Source organism: Carex rostrata, chromosome 25 (genome assembly GCF_964058835.1).
Source record: "Carex rostrata chromosome 25, lpCarRost1.2, whole genome shotgun sequence".
Lineage (NCBI taxonomy): Eukaryota > Viridiplantae > Streptophyta > Magnoliopsida > Poales > Cyperaceae > Carex > Carex rostrata.
The window spans coordinates 6274727-6292766 of NC_135942.1; the positions used below are offsets into that span (position 1 = coordinate 6274727).

The 18040-nt window shown below is 30.7% G+C and overlaps 1 protein-coding gene and 1 non-coding gene across 4 annotated transcripts; one reads left to right on the forward strand and one right to left on the reverse strand.

Annotated features, from left to right (window-relative positions):
• Positions 1-7252: 7252 nt before the first annotated feature.
• On the forward strand, positions 7253-7333 carry TRNAL-AAG (transfer RNA leucine (anticodon AAG)). The gene has a single exon. It is a non-coding gene; the product is annotated as a tRNA-Leu (tRNA).
• Positions 7334-11955: 4622 nt separating this feature from the next.
• On the reverse strand, positions 11956-17100 carry LOC144576343 (uncharacterized). 3 transcript variants are annotated; one of them, XM_078326703.1, is made up of 9 exons: positions 16975-17100; positions 16462-16854; positions 16081-16239; positions 15922-15996; positions 15087-15179; positions 14848-14991; positions 14196-14303; positions 13170-13221; positions 11956-12302 (listed from the first exon to the last, which is right to left on the reverse strand). In XM_078326703.1, the coding sequence occupies exons 2-9, from the start codon at positions 16849-16851 to the stop codon at positions 12271-12273; spliced, it is 1053 nt and encodes a 350-aa protein (XP_078182829.1). In that variant the 5' UTR covers positions 16852-16854; positions 16975-17100; the 3' UTR covers positions 11956-12270. The 3 variants fall into 3 exon arrangements, with proteins under 3 accessions (XP_078182829.1, XP_078182831.1, XP_078182830.1); XM_078326705.1 differs by lacking the exon at positions 16975-17100 and having other exon boundaries at positions 13170-13279; positions 16462-16892; XM_078326704.1 differs by lacking the exons at positions 11956-12302; positions 13170-13221; positions 16975-17100 and adding an exon at positions 13307-13399 and having other exon boundaries at positions 16462-16893.
• Positions 17101-18040: the final 940 nt, after the last annotated feature.

Consider the following 18040-nt stretch of genomic DNA (forward strand, 5'->3'; position numbering starts at 1 on the left):
ATTGAGCAAACTCCACATATATATTTCCTTATTCTCCTTTTTTAATTGAGCATGATGGAAATCGATATTTTTTTCCTTATATCTCCATATTTGTTTCTATACAAATCTCCATGTCCTTGTGCTCAACTGAAAAAGAAGAAATAAAGAAACATATTTCACGCAAAAAAAAAAAAATCATTTTCCATTCTGCTCAATTTGTTTCTATGGCATTCTCTAATTAGTGATATTAGTTCCCTAATAAAATTATGTTGCATAGAACTATGGCCGAGACGAATAACATGATTTCAATTATCTTGCAAATTCAATAAATATCAGACTATAAATCCAAATGACATGATTTCAATTTCAACTCTCAAAGACTATGTTCACCCTTCTATCAAGCTGTGAATTTGAATCAACTAAATCCAACCCTTAAAGCTTCCAAAATCAAGTCTCAAAATTCAAAATTTCATAAGTTTGCAGAATAACTAAAAATTTGCCAAGTACAAAACTTAATTGGAATTGAGTCTTGGAATTATATTTAAACATGATTAAAGTATCCTGTTAAGTAAAACAAGTTTCTAAACTTTGAAAAATAGCATATAGACATACAAGAAGTAGATCATATTTAGATTAAAACACACATTTCCTAATTTTAAATCTCAAATTTAAGGAATATAAATTTTTTTGCTAATTTTATTAGTTTTCAATTGGAACAATTATAATATACTTTTCATATTTTGTTTGTTTATTTTCAGAAATATTGAAGTAAATTGAAGAGGATCACAATGACAATGATAGTTCAAGATTTTTTTTCATGTTATATTTAATCTATTTTTTTCATTTGTTTTTTTTTAAAATAGAAATGTAGAGGTCAAATCTCCCCATTTCATTTGTTGTTGTTTTTCTAACTGTTATTTATTATTTCTCTCCGTTTTTTGTCATTTGTGTTTTCCATTTTCATTTATATATATTTTTTCTTAATTCTATGTGAATGTAGCTTTTATCCATTGAACGACGGCCCTTCCATTCGGTACTGTTGGATCACTAAGGATATCTTTATATTGTAAGTATGTCTCTGTTGCAACGCACGGGCACGATACTAGTATATATATATATAGAGAGAGAGAGATAGAGAAAGGTTGGCTAAGATCAAAGTGGTAGTTCCTGAGCTTTGGTGCTACCAATTCGTTTTTCAATTTTCAAAGTTCAAAACATCGATCCGAACCGTTCAAGTTGATCTCTATATTAAAATATGCTTGGAGACCAAATTATATATTTTTCTGAATTTTTTTACTATTTATTAAGCCACTTTGAAAATCAGTGATCCAACGGTGGCTTAACAAAACAGTAAAATCAAAAGCCACGGTTTGATCAGCGATTTTCAAAGTGGCTTAATAAATAGTAAAAAATTCATAAAAATGTAAAATTTGGTCTCCAAGCATATTTTAATATAGAGATCAACTTGAACGGTTCGGATCGACGTTTTGAACTTTGAAAATTGAAAAACGAATTGGTAGCACCAAAGCTCAGGAACTACCACTTTGATCTTAGCCAACCTATATATATATATATATATATAGAGAGAGAGAGAGAGAGGGGGGGGCTGGCTAATATCAAAACGTTTGTTCCGGAGCCGTGGTGCAACCAATTAGTTTTTCGATTTTCAAAGTTTAAATGGTCGATCCAAACCGTTAGATTTGATCTCTATATTAAAATGTGCTTGAATACCAAATTTTAGAATTTTTTTACTATTTATTAAGCCAATTTTATAACCGTTGGGTTCAATAAACATTGAAAAAAAATTGGATCATTGAAAACAGTGATTTTAAAACTGGCTTAATAAATAGTAAAAAAATTATAAATAATGTAAAATTTGGTCTTCAAACACATTTTATTATAGATTGAATGTTGAACAGTTTGGATATACTATTTGGACTTTGAAAATGTAAAAAACAAAGCGTTTGTTCCACGGCCTAGGAAAAAACGTTTTGATATTAGTCAACCTCTATATATATATAAAGTAACTATACCTATAACTCGTTCCATTCACTCTTTCATTGACAAAGAGGGAAAGAAGAGCTCAAGAAAAGGTAAGAAAAAACGAGCCGCTGGTATTGGAGAAAAAATCTCCGAAAAGGACAGTGCGAAGAGCGATAACCAGATCCACAAAGTGGAAAAACTAAAAAATAGCTGCCAAATTCGCTAGATGGAAGCACCGGCTCGAACGATAACAGATGAATGAGCAGTAGCCATATCCATTAGGAGGAAACACCGAAAGCGATAACCAGATCTACCATACAGAAGCAGTGACTCAAATATTATCTGAGAAGATGGATAGAAAGAACGTATAAAGAAAATGGAAGAGGAGAGGGGGGAGTGATCCCAGGACGATAAAAATCGCCTGACTTTTGCATTAAGCGACACCGCTCTAACTCAAATTTATTTATTTTATGCCCAAAAAAAACGCTCTTAATTAAAATTGATTTCTTTTATGCCCAAAAAAAAACAGTTAATATTCATGTATGCCCAAATTGATTTCTTTTATGAGCTCCAGAAAAATTATAATACTGAGCAAGGCATACTTCCCCTAATCTCAAACTTATAGTGCCAAAAATAACAATTAAAAATTAATTAATATGAAAAAAGGATTAAGGAAAGTGAAATACCTTTTTTTCTTCTCCCCTTACATTTTTTTTCTGACAAGCTTAAAGTAGCCAAAAAAAAAGTAATTAATGTGAAAATTAAATTTTAAATTCTTTTTTAGATAAATAACAGATAAATTTCGGAAAACAGAAATGACACATTTTTCCATCCATACTTTGTTTTTCTTACACATTAGAATGGAAAAAAAATGTTATATGTTTGCTGTTTTGTGACGCGACAGCATATTTTTTGTTGTTTTCTTTTTCTCTCAAAAAAAAAACAACAAAAAGTATGTGATAGAAGACGCCAAAAAAAAAACAAAAAACAACAAGTATATAATAGAAGATGCTGTCGTGTCACAAAACAGCAAACATATAACATTTTTTCCATTCCAAACATTCTTTATTCAGAAAAAAAAAAAATGACCTGTAATTGTGGAGAGAGAAAGGAAGAGAATTTTTTTAAACCAGAAGAATCTATCTGTCTTGGAGCAGCTGATTAGAGACATTCGCGCCTCCGTATAAGACCAAATTGGATATGTCAGATGTCCATTATCTACTAAATTTCATTAAAAAAAAAAAAAAAAAAAATACAGAGCCTGCTTATTCTTTTCTCCATTCATATTTCTCTTTCTTTCTTGTCAGTACAATTTTTTCTTCATTAAACAATAAAAAAGATCAATAGAGAGCCTGAAAAATAATTTATCTGCAATCCTGACATATATTTTGCATTTTTTTTCAATTAAATGTGGATGAAAATTTTAATAAGAGTGGCTGAAAATTAAAATACAATTGTGACAAGTGAGATTTGAACCCAATACCTCTCAACCATAAAATAGAGCTTTAATCAATATGCATATTTATTGAGGGTGACTAGATTATATAAAAAAAATTTAAAAATATAAAATTCAATTAAATTCTTTTATATATAATTAAAATTTTGAAATCATAGGAGTGGCTTAGCTTGGCTAAGTCATCTTTGACTAAGTCTTAGACCCGTCTCTGCATATGCCACAGTATATACTTAAGAAAGTTGCCAACTTAGTAATTAGTAAATTCTCTTTCTTAGCACCTTGGGAGAAAATAATGTACAAATAAAGGAGTGAGGCTATTGTACTTTGTAAAGCACGGATCAGTCCATACTATGAATTTATATCTTTATTTTTGAAGTTCAAACAGCTGATTCAAACTGCTCAATATGATATCTATAAAAAAAAATATAGTTTGAGAGTATATTACCTTTATTTAGAATTTTTTTTACTATCTTTAGATGGTCCATAATTTTTAAACTAAATGATTTTCTACTTATTTTAAAAAATAGTAAAAAAATCTAAAATTTGATCTCCAAGTACAATTTCATATGAAGATCATGTTGAACACTTCAGATTAGATTTTAAAAACAAAGATCTAAATCAATAATACATATTGATTTGCGCTTGACGAAAAGTACCATAGTCTCACTCAAGATTAAATACTAGAAATATAAAAAAAACTCTGATAAGAATGATCTCTAATTCTAGGGCTGCTAATGATTAAGGTTCAATTCAAATTCGACTCGGCTCAATGAGAGAAGCAAAATAATTTGGCTCTTAACTCGGCTCAATTTTGAAAGAAAAAGCTCGGCTCGTGTAACACTTGGCTCGCAAGCTTGCGAACCGACTCATATTTTTAGTTGATGTTTTCAACTACTTAATAATATTATATTAAAATTAAAGCTGCTGATAAGTGATAAGTTGCTAGCTCCAAGCCCCTTTACAATGCACCTGTGAGCTTGTACCTGGTCGATTAATGGGACCGAGTTCTGAATCTTACCAGTATAACAGTACTTAACCTATTGAATAATGAGCAAGATGGAATTTTTTTCATAAACCATAATTGAAAAATGGATTCTTAGGGAACCAATATGATTACAACTTTTTTTTCAAAAACCATAAGAACCGTGGGAACGTCACGGTCTGGCATTTTTTTTTTCCAGACCGTGTGCTTCTCACGGTCTTGCCAAAATTTTTTTATTTTTTTTATTTTTTTTTTAAAAAAAACAGATTTTTTTTTTCAGACCGTGGGGTTCTCACGGTCTCAATTTTTTTTTTTTTTTTTTTTTTTATAAAACAGAATTTTTTTTAATTTTTTGTATTAAAATATTAGAAATGTTGAATATGTTTCTTTGAAAATAGATGAAATACAATATAATTTGATTTATTAGAAATACTGCAATAAATAACCCGGATCAATATTTTTCAGGTCGGATTTTTCGCGGCTGTAAGAAAAATTAATATATTTATTTATGTGTTATTAGAAAAAAATAAAAATGCTTAGATTCTGAGTTATTGATCCCGATTCAAAAGTCACTTCTAGGTAATCCAGAAAATATTGTGATCCCTCTAGGACATTTAATTTATAAAAAGTTATATCTATTTTGAGAATTCTTTTTGAATAACAATTATTAAATAACTTAAAAGTTATTATTATTTTCAAAAATAGATACAACTTTTCATAAATTAAATTTACTAGAAAGATCACAATATTTTCTGGATTACCTAGAAATGACTTTTGAACCGGGATCAATAACTCAGAATCTAAGCATTTTTATTTTTTTCTAATAACACATAAATAAATATATTAATTTTTCTTACAGCTGCGAAAAATCCGACCTGAAAAATATTGATCCGGGTTATTTATTGCAGTATTTCTAATAAATCAAATTATATTGTATTTCATCTATTTTCAAAGAAACATATTCAACATTTCTAATATTTTAATACAAAAAATTAAAAAATTAAAAAAAATTCTGTTTTATAAAAAAAAAAAAAAAAAAAAAAAAAAAATTGAGACCGTGGGAACCCCACGGTCTGAAAAAAAAATCTGTTTTTTTTAAAAAAAAAAAAAAAAAAAAATTTGGCAAGACCGTGAGAAGCACACGGTCTGGGAAAAAAAAAAATGCCAGACCGTGAGGTTCCCACGGTTCTTATGATTTTTAAAAAAAAAAGTTGTAATCATATTGGTTCCCTAAGAATCCATTTTTCAATTATGGTTTATGAAAAAAACTCAGCAAGATGGGGATGCCTAGTCTCTCTGTATCTCAAAAGACAGACACATCAATCAATTATATTAAAATAAATATAATTGTCCGTACTCCCATTATAGATCCAACATTCAAAAAGAAAAAAAGAAAGCGTGATCCATATTCCATACCCTTTTTGGTAATTTACTTTAGCATATATATTACTTAATTTACCTTAGCATATATATAATATATTACTTTGAAAAAAGAAAAAAAAATGTACAGATTGAGCTTTCATATTTTCAGCTTACAAAAGAAATATTTTCAAGCCAAAGGAAGAAAAGAAAAATAATGTGAAAAACAAAAATTGTGTTAAAATATAATTTGATGATTATATATTTTTCACTTATTTGAAACTGAAACCATCTTTTTCAGAATATTTATTGAAGGTCATTCAACAAATTAATTATTTTGTTATTTTTTAAATTATTTTTTAGTAAGAAAAGTTGAAATGCTCAATAACTCAACGTTTCTAGACTTGCTAGCCGATTTGACAAAATTCTAGTTAATAGTTTAAAAATATGAGCCGGCTCGCGAGCAGAATCGAGTCGAGCCAAGTGTTTACATTAATTGAACCGAGCAGAGTTTTTTCTTTCAAAATTGAGCCGAGTCGAGTTTGGATTTTTTTTCAGTTTCGAGTCTGATTCGTTATGAAATATTGAACCGCTCAACTCATTGATTCGCTAGCCGGCTCAACTCATTAGCATCCCTATCTAATTCTCTATACATATTAAAATATAAAATTTTAAGATCATATAAGATTTAAAATATTTTAGTCTAATTCTCTATACAGGTTAATTGTGCCCCCACTTTCCCCAACCATGAACAGCGGCGCCAATGAACACTAAGGCAAATGAAATACTTATTAAAAAGCATTAAAAAAAAAATACTCCAACAACTCATGTTACTAATAAGAAGGTAATTTTAATATTTTGAGCACATGAAATTAGGAGTGTAAACGGTCGGATATGGATTTTTAAAAAATTTAATGTATCCTTATCCGTTATAAATTTTTGAATTCAGATTCTGATAGTCTCGGATACGGATATGAATCGGATAATTTAAATAATTTTCCGGATTTAGACCGGACAAAAATCGGATAATATCCGATCCGTTTACACCCCTAAATGAAATCCTTTTAATAATTGATTTCTTACTATAGTTATAAATCTTCATCATTCTTACTGTACAGCCAATGCACAAAAAAGTCGAAAATAAATATTTATTTGGTCCTTCAAGTTACTAATAGTATTTTTAACCCCCCAACTGATCTCGATCACTAGTTCCCAATATTCCAAATTTGTTACCATGTGACATCTCTTGAATTAATCAATATTCTTACTAGCATCATACTCTAAATAGGCTACGAACCACAAATCCACAATATACCAGAATTCTGGCGACAGCACCAATTTCTCGGTGCTAATCATCTTTCTTTTCATAACAACTACAGATTCTTGGCACGTGCTTTTCTATCACTGCGTTTTTGTCGGTGACTTTGATTAATATTTGTCGTACAGGATTTGGGACTATTATATTATATTGTATTTAAATATTCAACATCAAAGTTGAGATGGCCGAGTTGATCTAAGGCGCCAGATTAAGGTTCTGGTCCGAAAGGGCGTGGGTTCAAATCCCACTCTCAACACATAATATATATATTTTTCTTCTTACGCCCGTGCCCGTCCTATACTTTATAAACGGAAGTAAAGTCTTTTGTCCTTTCCCTATACTTTTCTTTTGTTGTCCAACTCTTTTTTTTCTATAATAATATTTAGTTAACACTATGGTAGTTTAAAATTTATAATTTAAAATATTTACATTATGCAAGTGATGAGGGATTTTGACTGATATGGCAGACAACATATACGTCATAATGTTAAAAACAATGATGACTCAACATGTCAGGTACTTACAGTTATGCAGATATATTTTCAAGAGGATTCAAATATCTTCGTCATATTTCTATTTTTCAAAACTTTAAAAACTCAAAATAAAAAACGTTGGATATGATATACATCATTTTATCTATTAATGTGTAAAAAATTATGACATTTTAATTTTGTTTTGATTATCATCAAAAGCTTGTAAAAAACGTGGTAATGTGGATAATTTCTAAACGTTGATTTTTCAACTTATTGATTTACATAAAAAACAAAATTGAAATGTGATAATTTTTTATGAGCACATAAAGAAAATATCATAGATCACATCTAACAGTTTTATTTTGACTTTTAAGTTTTAAATTTTGAGTTATTAAAATTTAAAAAAATGAAGGCATTTGAACCCTCCTCATTTTCAATAGCTATCATAGGTAACTAAATATTTATAATATCTCCTCAAAAAAAAAAATTATGATATCTCAATTAATCAAAAGATTTGTTTTTAAACGCGTCTTCTTTTATGAGGCCGGTATCTTATCATATTAAAAACGACTAGCTCAGTATTTATTGAACTGAGATTTTCATCAATAACATAATGACTAGAACCTTTTATCTTCAAATAGTATAAAATATGAATAATGTTTTGCTTCTCAAAATGCACATTTGTTAATTAGTACTTAAATTTGTAATGAAAAATGATATTTATTAGAATAATTATAACAAGCCCCTCACCCCTGTCCCCCCATTTATTCCCGCACTCTCTCACTTCCTTAACTGTCATATTCCCTCACTTATTTGGCTAAAAATTTTCATTTATCCCCGCATTAATTATGCTTTCCTCTAATAACAATTTCCGCATTAATTATTCCTTTAAAAATAATTTTCACATTAATTATACTGTTATCTAATAACAATCACCGTTAATAAATGTTTATTTGTTATTTATGAGAAGTATTTATCCATGCAACATAAAGTATTTATCCATATAACATAAAGTATTTATCATTATGTATGAGAGTATTTATCATTGATGTTTACTGTAAGTTGCAATTATGTTTGAGAAATATTTATCTATGTAACATAAAGTATTTATCCATGTAACATAAAATATTTATCCTTATACATGAGAGTATTTATCATTATGTCTAAGAGTATTTATCACTGATGTTTTACTGTAAGTGCAATTATGTTTGAGAAATATTTATCTATGTAACATAAAATATTTATCCTTATAACATAGAGTATTTATCCATGTAACATAGAGTATTTATCATTATGTCTTAGAGTATTTATCATTGATGTTTTTACTGAAAATTGAAATTATGTCTGAGAAGTATTTATCTATGTAACATAAAGTATTTATCATTATGTGTGAGAAGTATTTATCATTGAGTGAGGGGATTGTTTATTTAATGGTCCCCAATTGTGCGGGGACAATCCAAAAAAAAAGGAAATTTTGTGCGGGGATAACTGACAAGTATTTATGAGGGGATTGTTTATTTAATGGTCCCCAGTTGTGCGGGGACAATTCAAAAAAAAAAAGAAATTTTGTGTGGGGACAATTAATGGATTGATTTATTGAGTCATAAATAGAGATCATTGCATAGGGATTAATACTTTGCAAATTCAGGATAAATACTTTGATGCTTCAAGTTAAATACTAACATTTTTTGCGGAGTATTAATGATTAAGCGGTCCCCCCATGACTTTTTTGGCAGTTAGTGCGGGGTTTTTTGCGGGGATAGACCTGCGGGGATTGTTATCAGCATCCTATTTATTAATGGTTAGGTTTTAAATGTCTCATGCCTTACATTCTTATCTATGTTTTTAAAGTCCAAATAGTCATCTGAACCACTGAATATGATCTTCATATTAAAATGTACTTGGAGACCAAATTTTATATATATATTTAAACTAGTTTTTAGTTAGATTCAAAATCATTGTTTTCAAAAGATTCCGAACTATTCAAAAACAGTGATTTTGTACCTATCTAAAAATATAGTAAAATATTTTTAATATAAGAATTATATTGAACAGTTTGAATTAACTGTTTGAACATTAAAAACATAGATAGAAAAGTGAAGCACACAATGAGGCATTTGAAACCTTATCTTTATTAATATCGTAGATGTACACAGAAAAAAAAGGCGGATTCTTTGAGTTACAAAATTTCGGGAAAGTATCCTCTGCGGAGTTTTTAATTTAGTCCGTTCGTTTTGAATCGGACGGATCAGATCAGATCTTGCCCGAATTTTAAAAAAACTCAAAATTTAGTGAACCCTTAATCCAGTCCGTCTGATCTGAAACGAACGGACCAGATTAAAAGCTCCGCACGGAAAAACTCCGCAGAAGATAGCGTTTCCAAAATTTCACCCACTAATTTTCAATGGATATGTCCATTCATTAATTAGTTAAGTAGTATCTTAACATTTAGCAATAAATCGTTAGCATTTAGCAATAAATCGTTAGCATTTAGCAATAAATCGTTAGCATTTAGCAATAAATTGTTAGCGAGAAAATAAAATGCTAGCTAGTGTAACTACGGAAAATATGGGTTCTACAGACCTGAATAATTGGTCATCATTTCTTCTGATATATCACATGTCTGTTGTTTATAAAATTCATGATTACCTATTTAGTGTATTATTTGAAACAACAAATATTGAACTACTATTATATTATTAACGAATATGTCGATCCTTTAAACAATTAACTAATAACTCTTAATATATAATAAGATATTATTAAAATTTAATTAGTTATAGCAAAACCTCGAGAGCAGTAGAACGAGGACGTTCTTAAGCTCATCAAATTTTGGGTGAGCTTAACTTTAAAATTTATTGAATTGATCTTAAATGAGAAAAAAAAATTGTGCAAGTCTTTTTTTTTTTTTTTACTTATAACAATTTAGTTCAAAACTAAATTTCTAAAAACTTTATTTTTTTTAGAATAAGCCCGTAGGAAATTCTTAAAAGTTAACAACTAAAAGCAAAGGCGGAATTTGTAATTTCGTTCCATACTCATTTCTCTGACCGGAAACAGATCACACAAAAAAAAGGTAAAATCCAATTATTTTTTATTTTTATTCATGTTGGCCGACATTTTTATTTTTATATTTTGTAAAATATTTTAATAAAAATAATCAGAATTCAAATAAAATTTTAAAAATACTCAAACCGTTGCATTATTTCGAAATACTTGCACAGAAAAATGAGCTGTTCCAAGATTTGAATCCACTTCTGTGAAGAGATAATTAATTTGCTGTAACGGATATTTTTTTTAACGAGGCGCGGCCGAACAGGGGTCAGAAATGATGTGGGACCGGGGTCAGAAATGATGACACGAGATGTCTACTTCTCCCTCTGTCGACACGTAGCAACAGACTTTGAGATATTACGAGAGAAACGGAGATCTCCAGTTCTTGACTTGGGAATAAAGTCATGATTTGTCAAATAATTTTATTTCAAAATACCAAATATGATGATACTTTGTCAACGTGAATTGCAGCATATCGGAGTTGACGACACGTTGTGTGTAGATATAAAATAACGCAATTCTAAACTTTGATTATTAGTTTGGTGATTTGGGCTTTAAACCTCCATCATTGTGCCAAACTATAATAATTTGACACAAGTATCCCGGGTCGTGGAAAATTTTCATGGTTTGAAATTAAAATTTCAAGCCGTGAAATTTTTTTATAATTTTAGTATTTTTAAAATTTTGATTGAATCTTTATTATTTTTATTAAAATATTTTATAAAATGAATAAAAATAAAAATATCGGCTAACATTATTACTTTTTTTTTTTACAAATATCATAAGAACTGAAATGCCATTTCGGTCCGAATTTTGTTTTTCGGAACTGAAATAGCAATTCGATCCGAGATATTTTTATAAATTTTCAACATATTTTTTTCTCGAAATCTGTGAAATATTTTTTTTCTCAAAATCTGTGAAATACTTTTTTTCTCAAAATCTATGAAGACGGCTGGGACTGAAATGACATCTCGGTTCTTATGGTTTTTATAAAAAAACAATGAAATTGGTTTGGTAAAATCTATTTTTTTTATTTATGGTTTCTAAAAAAAATTCCCCAAATTCCCTTGGGGCACAAAAGAAAATGGCTAGACAGCGAATCTCCTATATTTTTAACTGTTTATTTTGTAGACATTCAATTCTGAATTGAAAATTTTATTACTAAAAAAAGAAATTCAGCCAATTTTTCCTAAATCCGAACAGATTTCATCCATTCTGCTGATAAAAAGTCGATTTGATTTCTTAAATGGATGTGAGCTTATGTAGAACATCCTCCAAATTTCAACGCAACGAATGACATTTTTTGCTTGTCTGCATGATATCTGATGCAACAAAATAAAACTAATCAATATTTTGAGAAGAAAAACAGTCGTATACTCTTCCATAAATAATGTGCAGGTGTAGATTATCTTTACACTCCCAATTAATACACAAACCTCTCCTTCCTAAAAGACATTGGAAAGGAAAATAATGGCTCAAATTAGTATATCTGAAAACATACATGTTTAACTACCAGAATACATGTAACCAAAAACACAAATAAGATGAAACAACCAAAATTTTGTGACCTAAGAACCTCTAATTGCATTTCTTTACAGAAACTGAGGCTTTTATTTGTAGAGTGCTCAGGTTGAAATAAAACCCATGGATGTCAATAGTTTGAAAATCAGCAAAACGACTCCTCTTGAATTTCTCCATCTGGACACAAAAGCATTAACATGTTAAAAGATATAAGTGTGATTGAATCCAACTGATATACACAAACTATGTAGGTTGAAGCATATTTTAAATATTTGCACATGGTTTGTCAGGGATTACTCGTGCTTAAGCTATAAAAAAAAATAAGCTAACTCAGTGAAATTTGGAAAATCAGACAACCATAAACAAAATACAACCCCATTAATCAGACAAGAAACAAAGTTGAGTACTACAATGGTCCTTGCACACTAAGAGGTTCACACAACCAATTTTAGTTTAGAGTGAAGCTATGGTACTATGCATAGCGCATATCGGTTCGTACTATGAATTAATATTTTTGTTTTCAAAGTCCAAATAGTCAACCTGAACCATTCGCTGTGATCCCATATGAAAATGTATATCCAGATTCCAGACTAAATTTTACATTTTTAAAATTTTTTTACTATTTTTTTAGATAGGTAGAAAATTACTACTTTTGAATGGTCTAGAATTTTTAGATCAAGTGATTTTCTAGTTTTCTACCTATCTAAAAAAATAGTAAAAAAATTCTAAAAAATGTAAAACTTGATCTACAGGTGCATTTCTATATGGAGATCATGTTAAATGGTTCAGATCGATTATTTTAACTTTGAAAATTGAGATATTGATACGTAGTACGGACCATTATGTGCTATGCATAGTACCATAGCGTCACTCTTTAGTTTGCATCTATGCTTAGTTGCAAATAAGGACTTTATTGGCCAATATTGGGGGTTCAATTGCACAGTCGAGGGAAGCAGTACAATCCTAATGAGTTGAGTGATAACATGCCAGTCAAGATTGGATATCACAAGTATAAAGTTCTGGTAATATATGAGGTAAACTTACCGGGAAGATCAGCACCAAGGTTAGCTTGAACATCAGCATCAGCATTAAACTCCTATGGAGATTATTGGCATGCAACAAAATGTTATTATCATGCTTTCTAATTCTTCTTTCTATGGTGCAAATTTTGCAATTTTCTATCAAACTCTCTCTCACTAGAATACCTCAGCTGGCACGTTGCAGTATTTCCTTACTGAGACCGTACCAGTGGTTTGGTAGCAGTTGTGTACTTTCTAATTTGTAGGGCTAGGTATTATGGCTCAATTAAGCAATTGAAAAAATATAGGAAAAAAAATATTAGTAATTGCTGTAAATTACAGCAAATAATCCACAAAGTATCAACCATTGCGCCTTCTGCCACACAAGTCTCAAAGTTCAATTATGTTTCCTAAATTCTGATCTATGAATTTTTTTTCACTAACATAGTATTATTTAGTCCGAAAATTTGACAAACTTATCTAACATGTAATGAGAGTTTTCTTAACTAAAGATGACCCATGAAAACGACTAATTCATGGTCAACACTTATTAGGTATACCTAGAAATATTATAAGGGATCAAAATGTTACAAATTATAATGTTCAAGGATCATAATAAAACTTGGAGATTTTAGAACCAAAATAGGAACTCGTGATGTTTTTGGTGTAATCTACTCAGATATTAAACTGAAATTTAGGGGGGGTGTGGGAGATTAAATGTGGCACCTCCATCTTTCAGGAAGAGTTCAAAAGATATAATGAAATGAAATGACAACATTTCTGGTTCCACAGAATTTTAGTGACACAACTTCTCTCCTGCATTTTTATTTTCAGATCCGAAGCTCAATCAATCACATGCTGTTTACCTTGTTTGCAAATTTTCTAGACCATGTTGTACACAAGATCAAGAGGTTAAAAATTGATGCACAAAATTTATCCATTGTAATCCAAGTTAGTACAATCAGTTTTTGGCCCTGTAATTTAAGCAGATACAGCACAAAAGTTACAAATTTTGTACATGCATTAAAGAAAATATTAAAAGGAAAGATACCCTTCTGACATGGTTGATCTCGAAAGAGTCAAACTTATCCTTCAGCTCTATAGCTTTCCTGCATAAGTCCAGAAGATGCTCCTTCCTACCTTTCCACTGACCACTTACCTGTTCACATTGCACATAAGCACTATTTTAACATACATTAATTTGTTCATTGATTGACTGATTGAGAGAGACCAGGACCAAAGCAATCATGACTTTGGATATTATAAAAAATTTATAGATTCAGGCCGGAAACTTAACATGCTTGAGCCTGGGCAGTAGACTGCTACAGCATCTACCTAAGTTTTTTGTTATTCATACCATGCCAAGCTCCTTGAACAAAAGAAAACTATAAATTCTTGATTGGTTTCTGTTTGATTGGCTTACTAGGGTGACCAAATCACAGTTCAATTCATCCTATTGTAGCACAAGCTATAAAAAAGTTCCCGAAAATTGGTTCTAAATTGGGGTGAGTTGACTACAGATATTAAAAGTTCCATTAAATGGAGCTTAAAAAATTCAAGTTGAAGAATCATAAAAGCTTCTTATATATATATTCATTCTAAAAAGCATGCCAACAGATAAAATCTCAAACATCACACGACATGATTTCAGAATCATGAAAATGGCAAGGTAGTGAATTGCAAATATTTAGATATAAAAATACCATCTTAACAACGAGATTAGAGTCGCCTTGTACTTGAATGTTCTTAAAACCTTTCTCATGAGCATATTTCAACCCCAAAAGTAAAGCCTTGTATTCAGCAACATTGCAGGTTGCTGCGCCTAATCCTTGACGCAAGTTTGCAATCTTTTTAGATACACAAAAGAAAAGAAAAAATCATTATTTTTTTATAATAAATTGAAAATATACTAGTTGGGTGCTATTTTTATGTAATGTAATACCATTTCTCCATCTTTGCTTCTGACAACAGCTCCAGCACCACCTTTACTTGAATTTCCTTTCGAGGCACCGTCAAACTCAATAATGCAAGATGTCTATAAAGTACTAACCAAAAGTTAAGAAAATAAATAAAGAATTAAAGATAGATAAGATTTAATTATGTAATAGTACAGAAATTCATTATATAATCATATTATGTTTCAAGGTTGCTGTCGACATGCGTTAATGATAGTCACAGATTACTAGATTAGTGAATCCTCTAGTTATAAGCTGGCTCAGAGGTGCCATAACCTGTTTTTTGAGGAAAAAGCACATGCTATATTTTACCCAATAAACTAGGTTGACTTTCCTTATCCTTCCACAAGAGTACAAAGTAACTCGCAAAATCAAGAGGCTCATGTTTTTTTTTACTAATTATGGCCTGTTTGACTTGTTCCTATGGTTCTTCAGTGACTTCGCATAGGAGTATTTTCTTATTTTTTTGTATTAAGAAATTAGTCCTCCCTAAGTTGTGCTGTCACAATCAAGGGCTGCAATTTAGCACAGACAATGGCCAGCTTGGTACCCTTCCAGTATGGAGTCAACTGGCTAATAGGTCATAACAAATACTGTTTTTTTTATTATTCCTCAGTGCATGTTTTGCCATTCTCATTTATTGCTCTGGTGCTAGATTGAATTTTTGTAAGAGTTGTGGCTTCAACGAGGCATTAAACATTTACTTTGAGCTAAAATGAGATGAAAACCCCAATGGAGCCTTATACATATTCCATACCAGTATTGTACAGAGAAGCGAGGAACGTTTGGTAAATAAAAAGATCTAATTACATATTCACCCACCATGTCCTGGTAACCCTTTAGGGGAGGTGGTTTTTCAGTAGGTTCTTCGACTAAAAAAGCAAGCCCATCTGGTTCCTGGAGCAAAAAGATGAACCAAATAAATCAAATCTTTTTCATTTAATGACCAAAATACTCCAAAACAAACTACGGTAACTTTACCTGGAAAGGGCAAGGAACTAGGTCTCCAAAGAGGTCATCTTTCAAATCAGAAGCATTCATGGTGTAAAGAGCATTTTTTAGTCCTTTACCAGTGAGATATTCTTCGGTTTCTTTAAGCAATGAGTAGCCTTTATAAACTCCAACGGATGGGTCACATATCTAATATCAAAGTACAGGACATTAAAATTATTATTCTTCTTCCATTGATAAGTCACATTGTACTTTTTATTATCTTTTTTTATATATTTTGAGAAACTTAAAATTACTATGACAAATCAATTTGAGGTACTATCAAGTTAGACATGTGAGCCGAACAAGCTAAAGAACAATGCATATAGTATACAATGAGCTAATTCTATCAGCAAAGAAGAGTTGTTTTACCGAAGCGCTAACTTGGGCCTGACACTCAGCTAAATTCTTGTAGACACCAATCATGTCTCCTTTCCTAACGACATAAAAGGCTTCACTTTCTTGCTTTCTTGAAGGCTGTGGATAAACCGCCTTCGTTTTCTTTGCACTCCGTGCACGCTTACCGGTCGTCGGAGAAGCAGAAGAAGAAAAATAGGAGAAAGAAACATTGTTTGGTGCTAAAAAGCTCATGTTCAAACTGTTTGTATGTGTTATGGCATAGTTTGTAATTGTCAACCGTAGTTTACAAGCAGCTATGCAATGTCGGTAAAGAGAGGTTCTCATTGTAGCATTCCTGTTTCGCTGTGAAGGGCTATGCGTTATATACAAGATGCCACCTTGCAATGGTATTTGCAATCGCATGCGCTACCCAATTAAAAAGAGAGAATTACAAGAAGCTATTAGTACACTGAATTACACCACCAGAGATCTATTGGCGGCGTTTAGGTTTTGGGCGAAAGAACGCTTGAATCGAAAGAGACTCACCGTCTGAGTTACGCCGGTTCACTCACCGGTTCAATCTTTTAGCGCAGAGGTGGGTGAGAACGGGTGGATTACTCACCGGTTCAATTTGTTTGAAGGAGATTACGAGATTTTGGGTGGGAAACAAAGGAGAAAGGAGACGGATTAAATTTGGGATTAAATTGTAGGTTTAACAAATAGATAGCGGGTTTGGGTTTGATAGGGAGCACACTATGTTGTATGTACGGTACCTGAGAGAAAAGTAACAAGGAGGGATGACAGAAATAAGGGTGTCAATGGCACCCTTTTATCCGTTTACTCGATCCGTACTGTATTCGATAAGACGGATATGGATAAGATTTTTTTTTTTCGTAAACTTATCAGGTACGAGTACGGGTAAAGATTTTTTTCCGTTATTAAAACAGATAAGGGTACAGGTAAAGCCTATTTCGTATTTGTTATCCGATCGGGTAATTATATAAAAAAATAATAATATATATTATATATCTTAATGAGCATTGAATTATTACCCATCTCCAACAGTCCAGCTAGCAACTACTATTGATCTTGGAAAACAAAATTTATTAAATTTTCTAACTTGAACAATTGATCATTTATGTAATTGTGTTAAACATAATTCACCATTAAAGCACTTTAACAATTGATAAAAAAAAAAATTAGTTGGAATTAATTTTCATATTAGTAATGTGATTATATATGTGACAAATAAATGTGTCTTAGTGTTTTATTTAATAAATAATAAAAAGAATTATTATACAAGTATTAACCGTTATTTACCTATTACCGTTTCGTTATCCGACTACTACAACGGGTAAGGGTAGGGTACGAGTAAAGCAATTTGTAACGGATAAGGGTAGGGTATGGGTATAAAAATGCTTCCATCCGACCCTTACCGTATCCATTGATACCCCTAGACAGAAACTTGGAATTCCTATCCTCTCCATTAACTCAAAATGTATTTGGACCGTCCAATAAGCTTCAAAATTCGTCTAAATTAGATCCGCACTAATATTAAAGACTCCATATTTTATAAGCGGAGGCCGGATAAGCTCCGTTTAAAATTAGACGG